The sequence below is a fragment of the Mobula birostris genome, chromosome 3 (genome assembly GCF_030028105.1).
Source record: "Mobula birostris isolate sMobBir1 chromosome 3, sMobBir1.hap1, whole genome shotgun sequence".
In the NCBI taxonomy this organism is placed as follows: domain Eukaryota; kingdom Metazoa; phylum Chordata; class Chondrichthyes; order Myliobatiformes; family Myliobatidae; genus Mobula; species Mobula birostris.
The window spans coordinates 123,764,621-123,783,768 of record NC_092372.1 but is presented as its reverse complement, the minus strand read 5'-3'; the positions used below and the strand labels follow the sequence as shown (position 1 = coordinate 123,783,768).

At 45.2% G+C, this 19,148-nt stretch overlaps 1 protein-coding gene across 1 annotated transcript in view; it reads right to left on the bottom strand.

Annotated features, from left to right (window-relative positions):
• LOC140195259 (cryptochrome-1) overlaps positions 1-6,209 on the bottom strand; it is a 55,257-nt gene extending 49,048 nt beyond the window's left edge. The window contains exon 1 of the mRNA XM_072253315.1: positions 5,979-6,209. Within this exon, the coding sequence (XP_072109416.1) occupies positions 5,979-6,136 (158 nt within the window). The 5' untranslated portion in view covers positions 6,137-6,209. The remainder of the gene's footprint in view (positions 1-5,978) is intronic.
• Positions 6,210-19,148: the final 12,939 nt, after the last annotated feature.

Here is a 19,148-nt window from a genome sequence, read left to right as displayed (position 1 = left end):
CTAGATTGCCAGCTTCTGCATTATCCTGTGTGTTTAACATTCCTTTCAATTTAGAATTGCATGCCAACTGCATTAAGAGGTAACACACACAAAATGCTGGAGGAACTCAGCAGGTCAGGCAGCATCTGAGGAAATAAACGAACAGTTAGATATTTCAGGCAGAGGCTCTCCATCAGGGCTCTTTTTCTTGCAGTCATTCACAATAAATACAAGAAACACAATAAATCACTGAAAGACTGGAGCCAACAGGACCAACAAACAACCAATTTGTAAAACACTACTGACTATGCAAATACAAAAAGAAATAAAATACAGAGATAATAGTAATAAATAAATAAGCAATGAATATTGAGAACATGAGAGTCCTTGAAAGTGGGCCCATAGGTTGTGGGAACAGTTCAGTGATGGGACAAGTGAGGCTTTTACCTCTAGTTCAAGAGCCTGATGGTTGAGGGGTAATAACTGTTCCTGAACCTGGTGGTGTGGGTCCTGAGGCTCCTGTACCTTCTTCTTTAAGGCAGCAGCGACAGGGGAATGGCCTGGATGATGGGGGTTCTTGATGATGGATGTTGCTGTCCTGTGACAATGCTCTGTGTAGATGTGCTCAGAGGTGGAACTCCCACTTCCTCGTGTTAAATTTCATCTGCTGGTGGGTGAGTGGAGGGAGTTGGTGAGGGACTCTGATTACATCTCTCTACTTATCAGGTCTGGAGCCTCCTGTTCTTGCTTTCTTTGTACATCTACCATTTTCAAACACCAATGCATATTCAACACCAGATCTCTCTGCTCCTACACAGCCATGTGGAAATTGTTTTGTGCCAGTATTCAGATGGTAACACTCCTTACTTCATCAAGGATCCAATGCAACTGAGAACTGTTTTACAATATTTGATAATGTGGTACTCAGACCTGCTCTGAAAACATATCACCTGTGGTATTGTTTATGTGGCTCCTAAGAGTTGCCTACAGTGGATTCCAGTTAATTGGGACACATTGGGACCAATTTAGTGGCTACCCCAATTAACCAGAGTGTCATGGAAAGTTAAAGGTATAAGAAAGACATACTGAGTAACAGAACTATGCATTTAAGTGAAACTACTTAACAAATTAGAATACTATCAATACCACTGCAGTACTATAAAATAGTGTGTTAGTTCCTGTTAGTTATCAAAGGACGAATTCATTCAGTGTACGCAATGAATAAAGTCAGCACAAATAATGGACTGCCTTCATACTATGCTGTCGACGATTGCATCCTTCAAATCTTCATTTTCATTGTAACATTCAAGATAATTGTCAATACTTTCAAATTCTTCACAGTTCCTAACTTGAAGTAGTGAAATTGTTTCATTTTCAGCCCTGGCTGTTTCTGGCATCTCTATGCCTCAACACTTGGAATTAGTGAGCAGAAAAGTTCTGAATTACCTTACTGCTTATTTCATGCCAACCATCAGTGACAAAAATAACTACTTTTTGAACACAATCACACATAATTGACGCTGTTTAAAAACTGCTCACTTGAAGCATGGTTGTCCAACAGCCACAAGAGTATGTGCAACTGACGTTAGTTAGAATCTGCTCAGCAACGGTCTCCTACCCAAATTAAGCAACATTGTATCCCAAATAAACCAACAGAACCTTGGCTATTTCCTCGATTAGTTTTTGTTCCTCAAGAGTTGTCTCAAATAAGCAGCTGCCCTGATTAACCAATGGCTGAGTTAACCAGAATCCACTCCATTTCATAATAAGCATACAAGGAAAAAAAGTAACTTTCATATGTTTGCACATCATGAGAGTTAAACTTAGGAGATTTACCATGGCGTCCTTCACAGCAAGCTGGAGAAAATTGATTTCGTTTGGACACTTCATTAATTAGAACGGATTTCAAACTTTGATCAGTCTCTCCAACACCTACACCACTAAATATGGAACCAATCACTCTTTGATCCAATGAATATTCCCCCCACCTAACACTCCTACCCTTTCCCCACAATATCACCCCTCTGCAATAGACCCATCCAGTCATCAAACTTCACAGTATTCCAGTGGCCCACTATTTTAATGCCCATCCCTGTTCCCATTCCGATATGTCAGTCCATGGCCTCCTCTTGTGCTAGGACGAGGCCACTCTCATGTTGGAGGAACAACACCTCATGTTCTGTCTAGGTAGCCCCCATCCTGATGGCATAAACATTGGTGTTTCCAACCTCCATTAATTTTTTCCCTTCCCTCTTCTTCCATTCCCTCTTACCTCTTCTCCTCACCCACCTATCGTATCCCCTTGGTGCCCCTCCTCCTTCCCTTTCACCCATGGTCCACTTCCTTCTCCTATCAGATTCCTTCTTATCCAGCCCTTCATCTTTCCCACAGATCACCTCCCGACTTACTACTACATCCCCCTCCTCCACACACCTAGCTTCACCTATCAGCTTCTAGTTTGTCCTCCAACCCCTCCTATCACCTTCCTATTCTGGCATATCCCCCTTTCTTTCCAATCCTGATGAAGGGTCTCAGCCTGAAACACTGACTGTTTATTCCCCTCCATAGATGCTGCCTGACCTGCTGAGATCCTCCAGTATTTTGTGTGTGTTGCTCTGGATTTTCAGCATCTACAGAATCTCCTGTGTGCATAATATTGCACCTAGAAAATCTAATGTGTGGTGACTTGTAGGCTGCCCTCATCACATTGTTGAGTTATGCTGGTTGCTGATGCAAAAGACTTATTTCACTGTCTTTTGATGTACATATGATAGATACATGAATCTGAAATAAACGACATTGCTCTAAAGACATCCTATACTCAGTACACCTGCTCTTTTAATCTAAATCAGCCATTCATGTGGTGCAAACTCAATGCATAAAAGCATGCAGACATGGTCAAAAGGTTCAGTTGTTGTTTAGAGCAAACATCAGAATGGGGAAAAATGTGATCTAAGTGACTTTGACTGTAGACTGATTGTTGGTGCCAAACGGGTGGTTTAAGTATCTCAGAAACCACAGATCTGAAGTTTTCATACACAACAGTCTCTTAAGTTTACAGAGAATGGTGCGAGAAACAGGGGGGGAAAAACATCCAGTGAGCGGCATTTCTGTGGGTGTAAAACACCTTGTTAATGAGAGAGGTCAGAGAAGAATGGCCAGACTGGTTCAAGCTGACAGGAAGGTGACAGCAACTCAAATAACAACATTAGAACAGTGGTGTGCAGAAGAGCTTCTCTGAATGAAAAAGTCATTGAAGCTTGAGATGATTGGGTTACAGTGGGAGACCACACTGAGTTCCACACCCATGGTTACTTTATTCAGTAAACTCCTGTACTTAATAAAGTGGCCATTGAACATATATAGGAACAATTTCTGAGAAAGAATTCCAGTCACACCTACAGCTACTATTGATTACATGAATATTACCATCTTAATATCATTCATTGAACACTTCCAGTTCAACTGTACTCCATTAATCACCAGAGTAGTTTAAAAAGCCAACCTGCAGCAGACCAAGCTGTCCATTCTGAATGTGTACTCCAACATTGTTCTAGAGATTCTCTATACCAGAGAACAGTATCTGCTTTCAATGGTGGGGGAAAATGTGGACCCACTCACAGAAGAGTTTAGCACACAGAAGTGAACTTTTCCAAACTTTCCCTACAAGTTAGACAAATTAATCTGAATCAGTCTAGATCTGGGCATCACTGCAGTGAAGCGGTTAGTGCAACACTATTACACCTCGGGGCATCAGAGGATGGTGTACAATTCTGGTGTCATCTATAGGGGGTTTGTACGCCCTCCCCAATTGAATGTATGGGTTTCCTCCAGGTCCTCCCATAGTCGAAAGATGTACTGGTTAGTAGGTTAACTGGTTATTGTAAATTGCCCTGTGATTAGGTTAGGGTTGAATCAGCAGTTTGCTGGTGGTGTGGCTCAAAGGGCCGATTCCACATTGTATCTTCAAATAAATCAATAAAGCACAAAATGTTCCAAGTACTCAGAGGGACTGGCAGTATCCAGGTGCTCTGGGCCTGATCCACTGGAGTTTAGAAGAATGGGTGGGGATGTCATTGAAACCTATCAAACATTGAAAGGCATAGAAAGAATGGATGTGGTGAAGATGTTTTCGATAGCGGGAGAGTCTAGGATCAGAGAGCACAGCCTCAGAATGGAAGGACATCCTTTTAGACCAGAGATGAGGAAGAATTTCTTTAGCCAGGGCTGGTGTCTCTGTGAAATTCATTGCCACAGACAAAGTCACTGAGTATATTTAAAAGTGGAGGTTGTTGGGTTCTTGATTAGTCAGGGTGTCAAAATTTTTGGGGGAGGAGGCAGGAGAATGAGATTGAGAGGGATAACAAATCAGCCACGATAGAATAGCAGAGCAGACTTGACAGGCAGAATGGCCAAGTTAGAAATAACCAAATTCCAATGAGAAAGTTAAAGTCTAGGCTTCCATCGTGTAGAGGTCTAATTACCACTGCAGACTCAATGAGGCAATTGAGCTCCTGTTCTCACCAGGGAAACTGTGAATGACAAGTTAACCATTCATACTGAATTAAAAAAAACACAACTCATTCTAACACAGTGTCTTCAACCTGCAATATCAAATATCCCTCTTTGCGGATGCTGCTCCAACTGTTGAGCATTCAGAGCATTTTAATTTTAATTTTGACACAAAGGGTTTAAAATAATTATTATAAACACAGTCCATTGGATGCCAGATCTGTGCCCTGTCAAAGTTAAAGTATACATGTCACCATATACAACCCTCGGATTTATTTTCTTGTGGGCATGCACAGTAAATACATGAAACACAACAGAATCAATGGAAGACCTCACTCAACAGGATGCACAAGCAACCAATGTGGAGGAAGACAACAAACTGTCCAAATACAGAGACCCACGCCAGTGGTTGTGTTTCCCTCAGCGCAAGCTCCACCCTCCTTTTTTGGTCATGCGCTCTGATTGATCAGTGTCGTGAAACAGCCCCGCCTCCTTCCCTTTCATGAGAAACAGCAGCGAATCTGCAAACCCCCCCAGGACAGATGTCAGAACACTCGCCTTATACAGATGCAAAGATTACATTTCTGTGAATCCCCGCAAAAAAAGTCTCAGGGTAGCATATGGTGTCATAAATGTACTTTGATAAATTTATATTTGATGCTCTTCGTTGGTCGGGGTCGACCATTGCTGTCTACGTGATACACAGACCTGGGCAGTACAATATGGACAGTACATGTTGCCCACGTAGCAAGCTCCCGCTCTTCACGTAGCTGATCATTCTAAAGGAACGGCAGGGACCGATACAGTTTGGTACCAGCGGCGTCACGAAGTTGCCCGTCAGCACGAAACTGAACGTAGGACTGCCTTAGGACTCCAGCTCCGGATTTTCCCCTCAGGGTTTACTCCCAAAGTCTTCCCCATGAGTGGGTATAACCACAAGGCAGCGGAGGTTTGAGATCAGAGTTTTCCCTCTCCTAGATGAGCTACCAAGAACGGCCGAAGAGCCCCATCTGCCCGAAGCGACTGGTTTTAAAGGTCCCACTAACCCGCCTTTGCCCCTTCTCCTGTCAGTAGAAACGGTTCCGCCGGGCTTAGTGGCTAAGCCTCAGATGCTGGACTTAGCTGTCAGAAGCTATTTGAGACGTGTGTCATTGGGAACATTTAATAGGTTGTGGGAGCTTGTCCCCACTATCACCCCGAGCTATTACAACCTCAATAAAGCTCAGGGTAGTACATGGTGACATATATGTACTTTGATAATAAATTTACATTGAACCTTTGAAAACTGAATGAAGTGCCTGCTTGATGCGGCAGCACTCACACGGAACAGCCTCATTAATAAATGGTTTATATAACTGGCCCAGTTTCAAGCTGCCGCTGTCAACAACTACGCAGAGACTATTCGAGCTGAGGTCACGTTACTAGGGCCCCGATGCCCGCCGGTCCTAGCGAACCTCGGGAGAGGGTGGGGGGAGACACACACTCACCTCCAGCGGTTCACCCCAACACTGGACGAGCCGGCGAACCAAGGGTCGAGGATGTAGACGCAGCAGACGGTGCTCGCTCCCCGCAAAGCCTCCCTCAGCGCCGGGTTGTCGTGTAGCCGCAACCCCTTGCGGAACCAGTGCATGGAGTGGGTAGCCATCCCTTCCTTTCGCGATCACCAACGCTGATGTCCGGCACTACAGTCCCGGCGAATCCCCATAGTCTAACCCCCCGCGCATGCGCCCTCGCCTCCCGGCCCGGCTTCCCGCAGCGCAAGTCCACGCCCCCTGCCGTGGTTCCGCGCCCCGATTGGTCAATAGCTGGAACGCGACCCCGCCCACTTCTTTCATTCAGAAGTCGGCCGTTTCCGTGGCGACTTCTTCGGCAAGGACTTTCCAGCCCGGCCGCACCAATGGCCCCTTTCCCCATCTTCAACCCTCCTCATCTCCCTGGACTGCCGCTCTGGTCTTCCGCCTGCTCTGGATCTCAAACTCCCGAGGAGACATCAAGCATCTCGACTTTAACACTCCACTAATTCTAACCTCATTCCTGACTGCGCTGCTCAACACTCTTTCCACACGAATCCCAACCTCACCATCAAATCGAGGTTTGCTGTAGTAGTCTGGCGGACTGACCTTGCTGAGGTCAGCTGGCAACTCTAAGTCACCCCCTCTTACTTACCCCTTGAACAACACTCCTAAGGAGCATTCGGCCATTGTCAATCGCACCATCACCAACCTCAACGACTCTTGGGGTCTCCCATCCACCGCCACCAACCTCATAGTTCCCTTACCCCGCACCTCCCGGTTCTACATCCTACCCAAGATCCATGAACCTGCCTCTCCAAGCAGACCCATTACTTCTGCCTTCTCCTGCCCCACGGAACTTATGTCTGCATACCTGGACTGTTTTATCCTCCCTGGTTCAGAACCTTCCTACATACATTCGTGACACTTCATCTGCTCTCGATCGCTCCAATGACTTCAAGTTCCCTGGCCCCGGAAGTCTCATTTTCACTATGGATGTCCAGAGATACACCTCTATCTCCCATCGGAGGGTCTTAAGGCTCTCCGTTTCTTTCTGGACAACAAACCCAACCAGTTTACCTCCACCACCGCTCTCCTCCATCTGGCAGAGCTGGTCCTCACGCTCAATATTTTTTCCCTCGGCTCCTCCCACTTCCTTCAAACCCAAGGTGCAGCCATGGGCACTCGCATGGATCCCAGCTATGCCGGCCCTTTCATCAGCTACGTGGTGCAGTCTACACCGGCATCGCTCCCGAACTCTTCCTACGCTACATCGACGACTACATCGGTGCTGCTTCCTGCACGCGTGCTGAGTTCGTCGATTTCATCAACTTTGCCCCCACGTTCCACCCAGCCCTCAAATTTACCTGGTCCATTTCCGACATCTCTCCCTTTTCTCGATTTCTGGAGACGGTCTATCTACCGTTATCTTTTATAAACCCTCTGACTGTCACAGCTATCTTAGTAAACCTCTTCCCATCCTGTCAGTTGTAAAAATGCCAGTCCTTTCCCTCCGTCTCCGCCGCATCTGTTCTCATGATGAGGCTTTTCATTCCAGAACAACCAGGATGTCCTCATTTAAAGGAAGAGGCTTCCCTTCCTCCACTATCAACGCTGTCTGCACTGAATCGCTCCCATTTCGCGCCCGTCTGCCCTCACCCCATCCTCCCGCCACCCTACCAGGGATAGGGTTCCTCTTGTCTTCACCTACCAGCCCACAAGCCTCCGTATTCAGCACATAATTCTCTGTAACTTCCGGCATCTCCAACGGGATCCCACCACCAAGCACTTCTTTCCCTCAACCCCACTTTCCGCAAGGATCGCTCCCTACGCGACTCCCTTGTCCATTCGTCCCTTCCCACCGATCTCCCTCCTGGCACCTATGCTTGCAAACGGAACAAGTGCTACACCGCCCCTACTCCTCCTCCCTCGCTACCATTCAGGGCCCGAAACAGTCCTTCCAGATGAGGCAACACTTCACCTGTGAGTATGTTGGGGTCACCTACCGTGTCTGCAGCTCCCAGTGTAGCCTCCTCTATATCGGTGGGACCCGACGTAGATTGGGAAAACCGCTCCGCTGAGCGCTTTCGCTTCATCCTCCCAGTCGCCACTCATTTCAATTCTACTTGCTTTTCCCATTCAGACATGTCTGGCCACCTACAGTCGCGATGAGGCCACACTCAGGGAGGACCATCACCTTATATTCCATTTGGGTAGCCTCCAACCTGATGGCGTGAACATTGACTTCTCTAACTTCCGATACTGCCCCCCACCCCCTTCACCACTCTCCATTCCTGTTCCCCTCTCTCACCTTCTCTTCTTACCTGCCCATCGCCTCCCTCTGGTACTCCCCCTCCCCATTCCCCTTCTTCCACGGCGTTTCATCCTCCCCTGTCAGATTCCTCCTTCTCCTGTCTATCTCTTCCACCAATCAGTTTCCCATCTCTTTACTTCCCCCTCCCCCGGTTTCACCAATCACCTAGAACTTGTTCGTCCCCAACCCCACCGTCTTACTCTAACCTCTTCCCCTTCCTTTCCAGTCCCGATGAAGGGTCTCGGTCAGATACATCTTCAGCTTATTCTCCTCCATAGATGCTGCCTGATTTACTGTTCCTCCAGCACGTTGTGCGTATTACTCATTCAGATTAAAACCAGAGCTAGCTCCCGCCCCTGTTATGGTTCCGCGCTCGGATTGGTGAATGGCTGGAGAAAGGCCCCGCCTCTTTCCGCCTTCCAGGTTAAAATCCACGCCCCCGGTCGTGTTTCACTCAGCGCGAGCACGCCCTTCCTTGTTGGTTCCGTGCTCCGATTGGTCCCCACTAATACCCCCTTGCGCGATATCCCGCCCCTCTGTTTGACTCCATGCTCCGATTGGTCAATGCTGGTAAATGGCCCCGCCTTCTCCCACATTCCAGATTGGAAGGGCTTTCTCGTACCTTATCAGCAGTGTAATTATGAGTTGAGTTATTGAGCGAGTTTAGAATAAGAGAACCATCAGTGAACGTGAATGTAATATGATGGAGGTACAGTATGTGAAAATCAGGGATGTAGATAGTCTAAACAGCAGGGAATTTCTCCAAACACAGGAAGTGCTGCAAGTGCTGGAAATCCAGAGTAACGCACACAAAATTTTGGGGGAACTCAGCAGGTCAGGCAGTATTTATGGAGAGGAATAAACAGTCGATGTTCCAGGCTGCGACCATTTATCACGAATATTCTCCATTAGCGCATATGAACAAAGCTAGTGGACCTGAACATCAAGTTTATTATCACGGGTATATATAAAACATAGGTATTATCCCTCTCAACCCCATTCTCCCGCCTTCTCATCGTAGCCTTTGACGCCCTGACTAATCAAGAACCTGTCAAGCTGCACTTTAAGTATACCCAATAACTTGACCTTCACATCAGTCTGTGGCAATGAATTCCACATATTCACCATCCTTTGGCTAGAGAAATTCCTTCTCATGTATGTTCAAATGGGATGTCCCTCTATCCTAGGGCTCTTCTACTACTGAAAACATTCCCTCCACTTCCATTCTATCTAGGCCTTTCAACGTTCATTAGACTGCAATGAGATCCTCGTTCATTGGTCTAAATTCTAGCAAGTACAGTCCCAGAGACATCAAATATTCCTCCCATGTTCATCATTTCATTCCTGGGATCATTCTCATGAACCTTCTTTGGACCCTGTCCAATGCCAGATCATCCTTCTTAGACAAGGGGAAGGGACCCAAAACTGCTAAAAATAGTCTGGTCTGTCCAATCCCTTATGAAGCCTCAGCACTGCATCCTTGCCCTTATATTCCAGTCCTCTCACAATGAATGTGAATATTTCAGAATGGATAATGGTTTCCAATCTGCTCAAATTCTTCCACAAGTTCCTTGGAATTTAGTTATCAACAAGTGCTGAAAGCAAGTATTGCTTTAAGGTTAGACTACAGTGTAGGAAAAGGATAGTTCAAAGAAATTAGCAATACAGCAGACAACACCAAAATAACTGTACATGGTAGTGGTAGCATTTACAACCTTGAGATATGTTATATCGATATTTATATAAAGGAACACATACCAATCCTCACAGAGGGATCAGAAGTGGAGAGAGTGAGCAGCTTCAAGTTCCTGGGTGTCAAGATCTCTGAGGATCTAACCTGGTCCCAACATATCGATGTAGTTATAAAGAAGGCAAGGCAGCGGCTGTACTTTATTAGGAGTTTGAAGAGATTTGGCATGTCAACAAATACACTCAAAAACTTCTATCGTTGTACCGTGGAGAGCATTCTGACAGGCTGCATCATTGTCTGGTATGGGGGTGGGGGGCTACTGCACAGGACCGAAAGAAGCTGCAGAAGGTTGTAAATCTAGTCAGCACCATCTTGGGTACTAGCCTACAAAGTACCCAGGGCATCTTCAAGGAGCAGTGTCTCAGAAAGGCAGCGTCCATTATTAAGGACCCCCATCACCCAGGGCATGCCCTTTTCTCACTGTTACCATCAGGTAGGAGATACAGAAGCCTGAAGGCACACACTCAGCGATTCAGGAACAGCTTCTTCCCCTCTGCCATCCGATTCCTAAATGGACATTGAATCTTTGGACACTACCTCACTTTTTTTAACTATACAGTATTTCTGTTTTTGCGCTTTTTAAAAAATTTATTCAATGTACATAATTGATTTACTTGTTTATTTATTATTTTTAAAATTTTATTTATTATTTTTTTCTCTGCAAGATTACGTACTGCATTGAACTGCTGCTGCTAAGTTAACAAATTTCACGTCACATGCCTTTGATAATAAACCTGATTCTGATTCTGATGCATAAACGGCCTTGAGAATGTTATATATGTGTGTGTTTGTGTGTTACCATACAATACATTTAGGTATGTTATATCTATAAGATCATATACCTCCTTGACACTCATTGCCTGCAGGCATTTACAGGAAAATAAAGAAATACTATAAGACCACAAGACATGAGAGCAGATTAAGCCATTCAGCCAATTGGTTCTGCTCCATCATTCCATAATGGCTGATTTATTATCCCTCTCAACCTAATTCTCCTGCCTTCTCCCTGTAACTTTGGATGCCCTGACTAATCCAGAACCTATCAATCTTAAATACCCCCAATGGCTTGGCCTCCACAGCTGCCTGTGGCAATGAATTCCACAGATTCACCACCCTCTGGCTAAAGAAATTCCTCCTCATCTCTGTTCTAAATGTCCTCATCTCTGTTCTAAATAGACATCCTAGTATTGAGGTTGTGTCTTCTGGTCCTAAACAGCCACTGTAGGAAACATCCCCTCCACATCCACCCTTTTAATATTCAATAGATTTCAGTGCTATTTGATAACAGCTGATTGAAAGAAAAATTACAAGAAGGCGGAATGGAGTAATGATGGTGCTAAACAGTGACTCTTTTGCTTGCATCTTTGGAAACAGCTCTACTGTATTTCCATCTTTAATATCTCTATTTTTCCCTTTTAGGTTCTTTTGAAGACTCTGACCTGGAGTTACACACTGACTACGGTTCTTTGTGGGAATGGGACCCGCTCTCTGGCTTTCATAATTGGCCGTTGTTCACAGGCTAAGAGTTCGGCTCGCCTTTGGAGACCTAGGATCTCGGGGCTCTGGAGATACATGGATCGAATGTCGGTGTCACAGCAGGAGATCTGCGTGTCATCGGGGGATGTGGAATATTTACGGCTGTGTGCCCAGAGGCTCAAGATTTTTGGGCACAAAAATCGAAAAAAGTGATGTAATGGACTTTTAACATAATAAACCAGCCAGTTGTTTGTTGTCTTCCTGCTCGCTGTGAAAACAGAAACATCTCTTTCTCCCATATCAGGGAGAGAGAGAGCCTGTGGTATGTCGATTGCCAGGTGAACAATGTAATCTTTGGGGTAACTGCAAGTCTGTGTCTTTACTGTTGCTTTGCTCACGCTTGGATACTCGGTGGCAGGTGCTGAGGGAGGGAGGAGCTGGGGGGGGACTTTGGGGTTCTAATATTTAATTGTCGTTCGTTCTTTGGGGCACCCTTCTGAAAAAGCATTTCAGGATGTATAGTGTATACAATTTTTTGACATTAAATGTACCTTTGACACCTTTGAAAGTTGAAAGTAAATTTGTTATTGAAGTACGTATATGTCATCATATGTCATTTCCTTTCAGGCATTCACAGTAGAACAAAGCAATACAACAGAATCAATGAAAAACCACACAAAGACTGACAAACAACTGATGTGCCAAAGACAAACTGAGAACCTGAGTTGTAGAGTCCTGGAAAGCGAGTCTGTAGGTTGTGAACAACAGGAACTCTGCGGATGCTGGAAATTCAAGCAACACACATCAAAGTTGCTGGTGAACGCAGCAGGCTGTGAGATTAGTTCAGTATTGTGGTGAGTGAAGCCCTCCACGCCAGTTCAGGGGATCTGATGGTTGAGGGGTAATAACTGTTCCTGAACCTGGTGGTGTGGGACCTGAGGCTTCTCAGCCTTAACTACACTCAATGAGTTGTCCTCCACAATGAACTGAATAAATTCCACAGATTTACCACCCTGTGGCTGAAGAAATTCCTCCTTGTCTCTGTTCTAAATGGACATGCTTGTTTTCTGAGGCTGTGCCCTCTGGTCCTAGACTCCCCCCACCTATAGTCTATGATGTTAGTTGTTTTTCAGCAGTGCATGGCAAAAATACCAAGTTAGAAAACAAATAAATAAATCCATCAGAAGGCAAGTAATGAGGTAGTTGTGTTCATGGACTGATTAGAAATCTCATGACAGAGGGGAAGAAGCTGTTCCTAAAACATTGAGTGTAGGTCTTCAGGCTCCAGTGCCTCCTCCCTGATGGTAGTCATGAGAAATTACCCTGGGTGAGGTTAAGGAATTCAGAGGGGATCTCGGGGGTCCTTATTGCATGGGAGTGCTGAGTATCATAAATGCATAGCCGTGGAGGATGGTGCAATCGGACTGGTTAACAGCAATTGGTCTCCAGAGGAGCGCGGGCTCACGCTTTGTTGCAGTAAGTGCCGTAACTTTCCCGCTCCTCGAAAGCCACTCCCCCGCGGGAGGAGAACTGCAGCCCCTGCCACTACCTGTCGTTTAGATGATGGAGTCACGGTGCTGGTAGAGTTTAAATCCAACACGGCTCCCTTTCAGTCTTGGGTCACCATGGGCCATGAAGTTGAATGTGGAAATGTTCACTTAGCGGGAGTCTGCTGCAGTAAAGAGGGCCCATGCACACACCTCAGATAAAGTAGATGTCACAGTGTGTATACTTAATGTCTGTCTTGTCCTGCCACTTGGGGCACCCAGCCTGGATAAGTATCTTGGCCTTTTCTCCTTGGAGCGACAGAGGATGAGAGGTGAGATGATAGAAGTGTATAAGATGATGAGAGGCATTGATCGTGTGCATAGTCAGAAGCTTGTTCCCAGGGCTGAAATGGCTAGCACGAGGGGGCATGGTTTTAAGGTGCTTGGAAGAAGGTACAAGGGGGATGTCAGAGGCAAGTTTTTCACACAGAGAGTGGTGGGTGTGTGGAATGCAGTGCCAGCAACAGTGTTGGAAGCAGATACAATCGAGTCTTTTAAGAGACTCTTAGATAGATACATGGAGCTTAGAAAAATAGAGGCTATGCCCCCGTAATTCTATGCAGATTCTAGATTGGATTACATGTTTGACACAACATTGTGGGCCGAAGGGCCTGTAATGTGCTGTAGGTTTCTATAAGTTTAGATTGATGTGTTTACTGAATATTTATCTTCTTTTATCTTGTAAATAAAATAGTTAACCTACTTACTGGGAGTGAGAGTCTTGTGTCCCCACTCACTGACCACACAAACCTGATTTCCCACAACTTCCTTGAAGATGATCTTTTATATAGATGAGTGTCCAAAGGTCATGTGTGCTGGGCTGGTGGTCTCATTGCCATGGGAAGGTCAGTGTGGTTACGGTGGGCTGGTGGTCTCGTTCTCATGTGAAGGAGTGTTTGATTACAATGGGCTAGTGGTCTTGTTCCTGTGGGAAATTCAGTGTGGTTATGGTGGGCTGGTGATCTTGTTCCTATGGGAAGTTCAGTGTGGTTACGGTGGGCTAGTAGTCTTGTTCCTATGGGAAATTCAGTGTGGTTACGATGGGCCGGTGGTCTCGTTCCTGTGGGAAATTCAGTGTGGTTACAGTGGGCTGGTGGTCTCGTTCTCATGGGAAGGTCAGTGTGGTTACGGTGGGCCTGTGGTCTTGTTCCTATGGGAAATTCAGTGTGGTTATGGTGGGCTGGAGGTCTTGTTCCCGTGGGAAATTCAGTGTGGTTACGGTGGGCTGGAGGTCTTGTTCCTGTGGGAAATTCAGTGTGGTTATGGTGGGCTGGAGGTCTTGTTCCTATGGGAAATTCAGTGTGGTTACAGTGGGCTGGAGGTATTGTTCCTATGGGAAATTCAGTGTGGTTACAGTGGGCTGGAGGTCTTGTTCCTGTGGGAAATTCAGTGTGGTTATGGTGGGCTGGAGGTCTTGTTCCTATGGGAAATTCAGTGTGGTTACGGTGGGCTGGAGGTCTTGTTCCTATGGGAAATTCAGTGTGGTTACAGTGGGCTGGAGGTATTGTTCTCATGGGAAGGTCAGTGTGGGCTGGTGGTCTCATTTCCATGGGACAGTCAGTGTGGTTATGGTGGGCTGGTGGTCTCGTTCCTGTGTTATGTGACCCTGACTCTATAGCCACTTGTTGCCTAAATTATTTGGTGTATCTGAACTTTCTGCATTTTGTCTCTCAGAAAACCACATTTCTCTGCCTACTGAAATTAATAAGCAATAATTTTCCTTCTGTATTAAGAAATCTGTCATGTTGTTCACTTACCTATTCAGAATCAGACTTATTAATTTTAAATATATATTTATTGATATTTATAGTCCTTACTATTATTCATTGCACTGTACTGCAATAAAAGCAAAGGGTTTTAAAACATAAAACAGTACAGGTCCTCTGGTCCCCGATGTCTCAACCTTCTAACCTAATCTAACATCAATCTAACCCTTCCCTTCCCCATAGCCCTCCATTTTTCTATCATCTATATGCCTTTCTCAGAGACTCTCAAGTGTCCTTAATGTATCTACCAGGCACTCTGACAGCGCATCCCCCACAGCCTCCACGCTCTCTGTAAAAAACTTACCTCTGACATCTCCCAAATATTGTCCTCCAATCATATTCAAATGGTGCCCCCTTGTATCAGCCATTTCCCCCCGGGAAAACGTTGCAGTCTGTCCACTCGATCTATGTTTCTTATCACCTCTATGAAGTTACCTCTCTTCCTCCTTCTCTCCAATATTTTTCCGAACTATACCTTGCTGAATGATTCTCATCGTGACAGTTCCCTCAATCAAATTCAACCTTGTGTTTGTGTTGTCTGGAATTCTCCAGTTTTTCAGCCTCGTACCGTTGACGACATCATACACACTTCTAATTGTCACTTAAACATGATTAAATTCTTTTTTGTGTTTTTCTTCGGTGTCATTATTTGTTGAAAGTTATTCATTGGGTTCCATGTTATTAGATTAGGGTTAAAACGGGATTGCTGAGGGCAGTACAGTTCAAAGGGCCAGAAGAGCCTATTCCACACTGTATCTCCAAATTAAAGAATACAAAATTATTAAATGCATTCATAAATGTTCCTCATTGTGCACCACCATCCACTGACAGGGTATAAATCTAATTTACCAAATGTCTGCATGTAATTTGCATTTTATAGTTCTGTAATTGGTTCATTCAAATTTATTCCTCAATTGCATTGTCTTGAATTGGAATAGATTGATTATCGTCACACGTACTGAGATACTGTTTGTGTTCTGTCTGACACACACTGAGATTGTAAAATGGGAACTGGAATGCAGATTATAAAGTTAATTAATTTATTAACAAAGTACATGCATATCACCATAAACAAGCCAGAGATTCATTTTCTTATGGGCATTCACAGTAGAGCGAAGAAGCAGAATAGAATGAATGAAAAACTACACACAAAGATGGACAAATAACCAATGTGTAAAAGAAGCAAACTGCAAATACAAAAAACCCAAATAATAATAATAATAATAATAAATAAATAATACTGAGAACATGAGGTTGTAGAATCCTTGAGAGTGAGTCTGTAGGTTGAGAAATCAGTTCAGAGTGGAAGTGATTGAAGTTACCCGCACCAGTTCAGAAGCCTGATGGTTGAAGGGTAATAACTGTTCCTGAACCTAGTGGTGTGGGATCCAAGTCTCCTGTAGCTCTTGCCCGATGGCAGCAATGAGAAGACAGCATGGCCTGGATGGTGGAGTCCTTGACGATGGATGCTGCCTTCTGGTCCCAGCAGTCCTTGTAGATGTGCTCAGTCTTACAACTTGTTAATGCAAATATCTAATCATCCAATCATGTGGTGGCAACACAATGCATAAAGCATGCAAGACTCCACCACTAAGCACATCTTTCCCTCTCTACCCCTCTCAGCTTTCCACAGGGATCACTCCCTCCGCGACTCCTTGGTCCACACGTCCCTCCCCACGGATCTCCCACCCAGCACTTATCTCTGTAAGCATAAGTCTCTACACCTCCTCTCTTGCCACCATTCAGGGCCCCAAACAGTTCCAGGTGAGGCAACACTTCACTTATGAGTCTGTTGGGGTCATCTATTGCATCCGGTGCTCCCGGTGCGGCCTCCTCTACATCGGTGAAACCCGATGCAGATTGGGGGACCACTTCATCAAGCACCTCCGCTCCGTCCGCCACAACAGACAGGATCTCCCAGTAGCCACCCACTTCAACTCTGCTTCCCATTCCCATTTGGATATGTCCATACATGGCTTCCTCTACTGCCATGATGAGGCTAAACTCAGGTTGGAGGAGCAACACCTCATATACTGTCTAGGTAGTCTCCAGCCCCTTGGTATGAACATAGAATTCTCCAACTTCCGGTAATTCCCTCCCCCTCCCTTCCCCTATCCCTATTTCACTCTGCCCCCTCCCCCAGCTGCCTATCACCTCCCTCATGGTTCCGCCTCCTTCTACTACCCATTGTGTTTTCCCCTATTCCTTCTTCACCTTTCCTGCCCATCACCTCCCTGCTTCCCCTCCCCCACCCCTTTATCTTTCCCTTTACTGGTTTTTCACCTGGCACCTACCAGCCTTCTCCTTCCCACCCTCCCCCCACCTTCTTTATAGGGCCTCTGTCCCCACTCTCTACAGTCCTGACGAAGGGTTCCGGCCCAAAACGTCGACTGATCGTTTCCACGGATGCTGCCCGACCTGCTGAGTTCCTCCAGCGTGTTGTGAGCGTTGCTTTGACCCCAGCACCTGCAGAGTATTTTGTCTTGAAGATGCTCAGTTGTTGCTCAGACCAAACATCAGAAGGGGGATGAAATGTGATCTAAGTGACTTTGTCTGTGGAATGATTGTTGGTGCCAGACTGGGTGGTTTGAGTATCTCAGAAACTGCTGATCTCCTGGGATTTTCACACACAACAGTCTCTAGAATTTACAGAGAATGGTGCCAAAAGCTAAAAAAAAAATCCGGTGAGTGGCAGATTTGTGGGTGAAAACACCTCGCTAATGAGAGAGGTCAGAGGAGAATGGCCAGACTGGCTTAAGCTGACAGGAAGGTGACAGTAAGTTAAGTTACCATTCTACATGGTAATGCGTAGAAGACCAATTCTGAATGCACATTGAACCGTGAAATGAATGGGCTACAGCAGCAGAAGTAACTCACAAAGTGGCCACTGGCTGTAGTGGGGTCTGTCAAAGCTGTCGTGGGAAGAGAGTAGGGCCTGGATGGTGGGGATCTTTGCGGACGGATCTGACAAGAGAAACCATTCTCACTGCTTGTTGATCACAGAACACATTCAGTTATTTCCTTCATCCACCAGTTATGACAACTTGATTTGTGCATTAACAGATTCACCAAATTAAATCAAAGACAAGGAACTACAATACTGCTGATAACATGAATTACCATGCAATAGACATGGTTTGTGTCAGCACTGGGAAGACAAAGCACCCTGCCCAGTGCAGGTCCTTGCAGAGAAACAATACCCAATCCAATCACTGTCAAAAGCTTTCCTCCCTTGCATTTCCACTACAAAGCATCAAATGGCCCATTTTCACAAGGAAAAGCTGCAATACAAAGCACTCACTGTCCTCTTCAGTGGAATCGACATCTGACAAGAGAAACCATTCTCACTGCTTGTTGATCACAGAACACATTCAGTTATTTCCTTCATCTACCAGTTATGCAAACATCCCCTCAAAGGTCACAGTTTTGAACTTGTGTATCTGGAAGGGCCTATGCTGTGCTGTATCTCAAAATAGATAAATAAATAAAAAAGTTATTAAATATATTCATAAAATGTTCCTCATTGTGCACCCACTGACAAATTATTGTAGGGTTCTCAATAACATTAACTGTAATGTTAACTGTTAAGGCTAACAAAATGGCTTCTCTGTAGTGTTATATGAAATGGCTTCTCTGTAATGTTAATTGACGAGGTAATGTTTCTCTGTAGCTGTGATGTTTGGGTTAAAGTTACAGATAACAGGGAACTAACCAATGATGACCTGTTATGCTATCTTGCATGGTGGGAACTGAGAGAGAGTTCACGGTCTTTTCAGCGAGGCAATTGAAGAGAAAGGGTGAGTGCGGGAGCAGCTGGTGGTTCCTGGACGGCGAATACCGGAATTCGATGGTTCGAATGCTGTCGGAGGTTGATTGTGGATTGATCGGGAAGGCGTGAGCTCCAATGAATTATATTTTGTGCACAAGACTGATAAACTTACTGAGTGGTGCCTTTGTGTTATTTGTTTCTACTAACCACACCACCTGAAAGAGTTATAAAGTGTCTTCATTTAATTGTACGTTGTGTACTGTCTGATATTTTACGTTGCGGGTTTGTATCGGGGTGCATTACACAGCATCTATGCAAACGTAGGCACAGTTTGGCAGGCAGATGGCATTTTCCCCTAGATGAACATGAGTTGACAGAGCTGAGTGTTACATTATAAATCTAATTTAGCAAATGCCCTCAGGCCATTTGAGCTTTTATAGTTCTGTAACTGGTTCATTTACATTTACCTCGCAATTGAATGTATGAATTGCACTAGATTGACTATCATCATACATACTGAGATA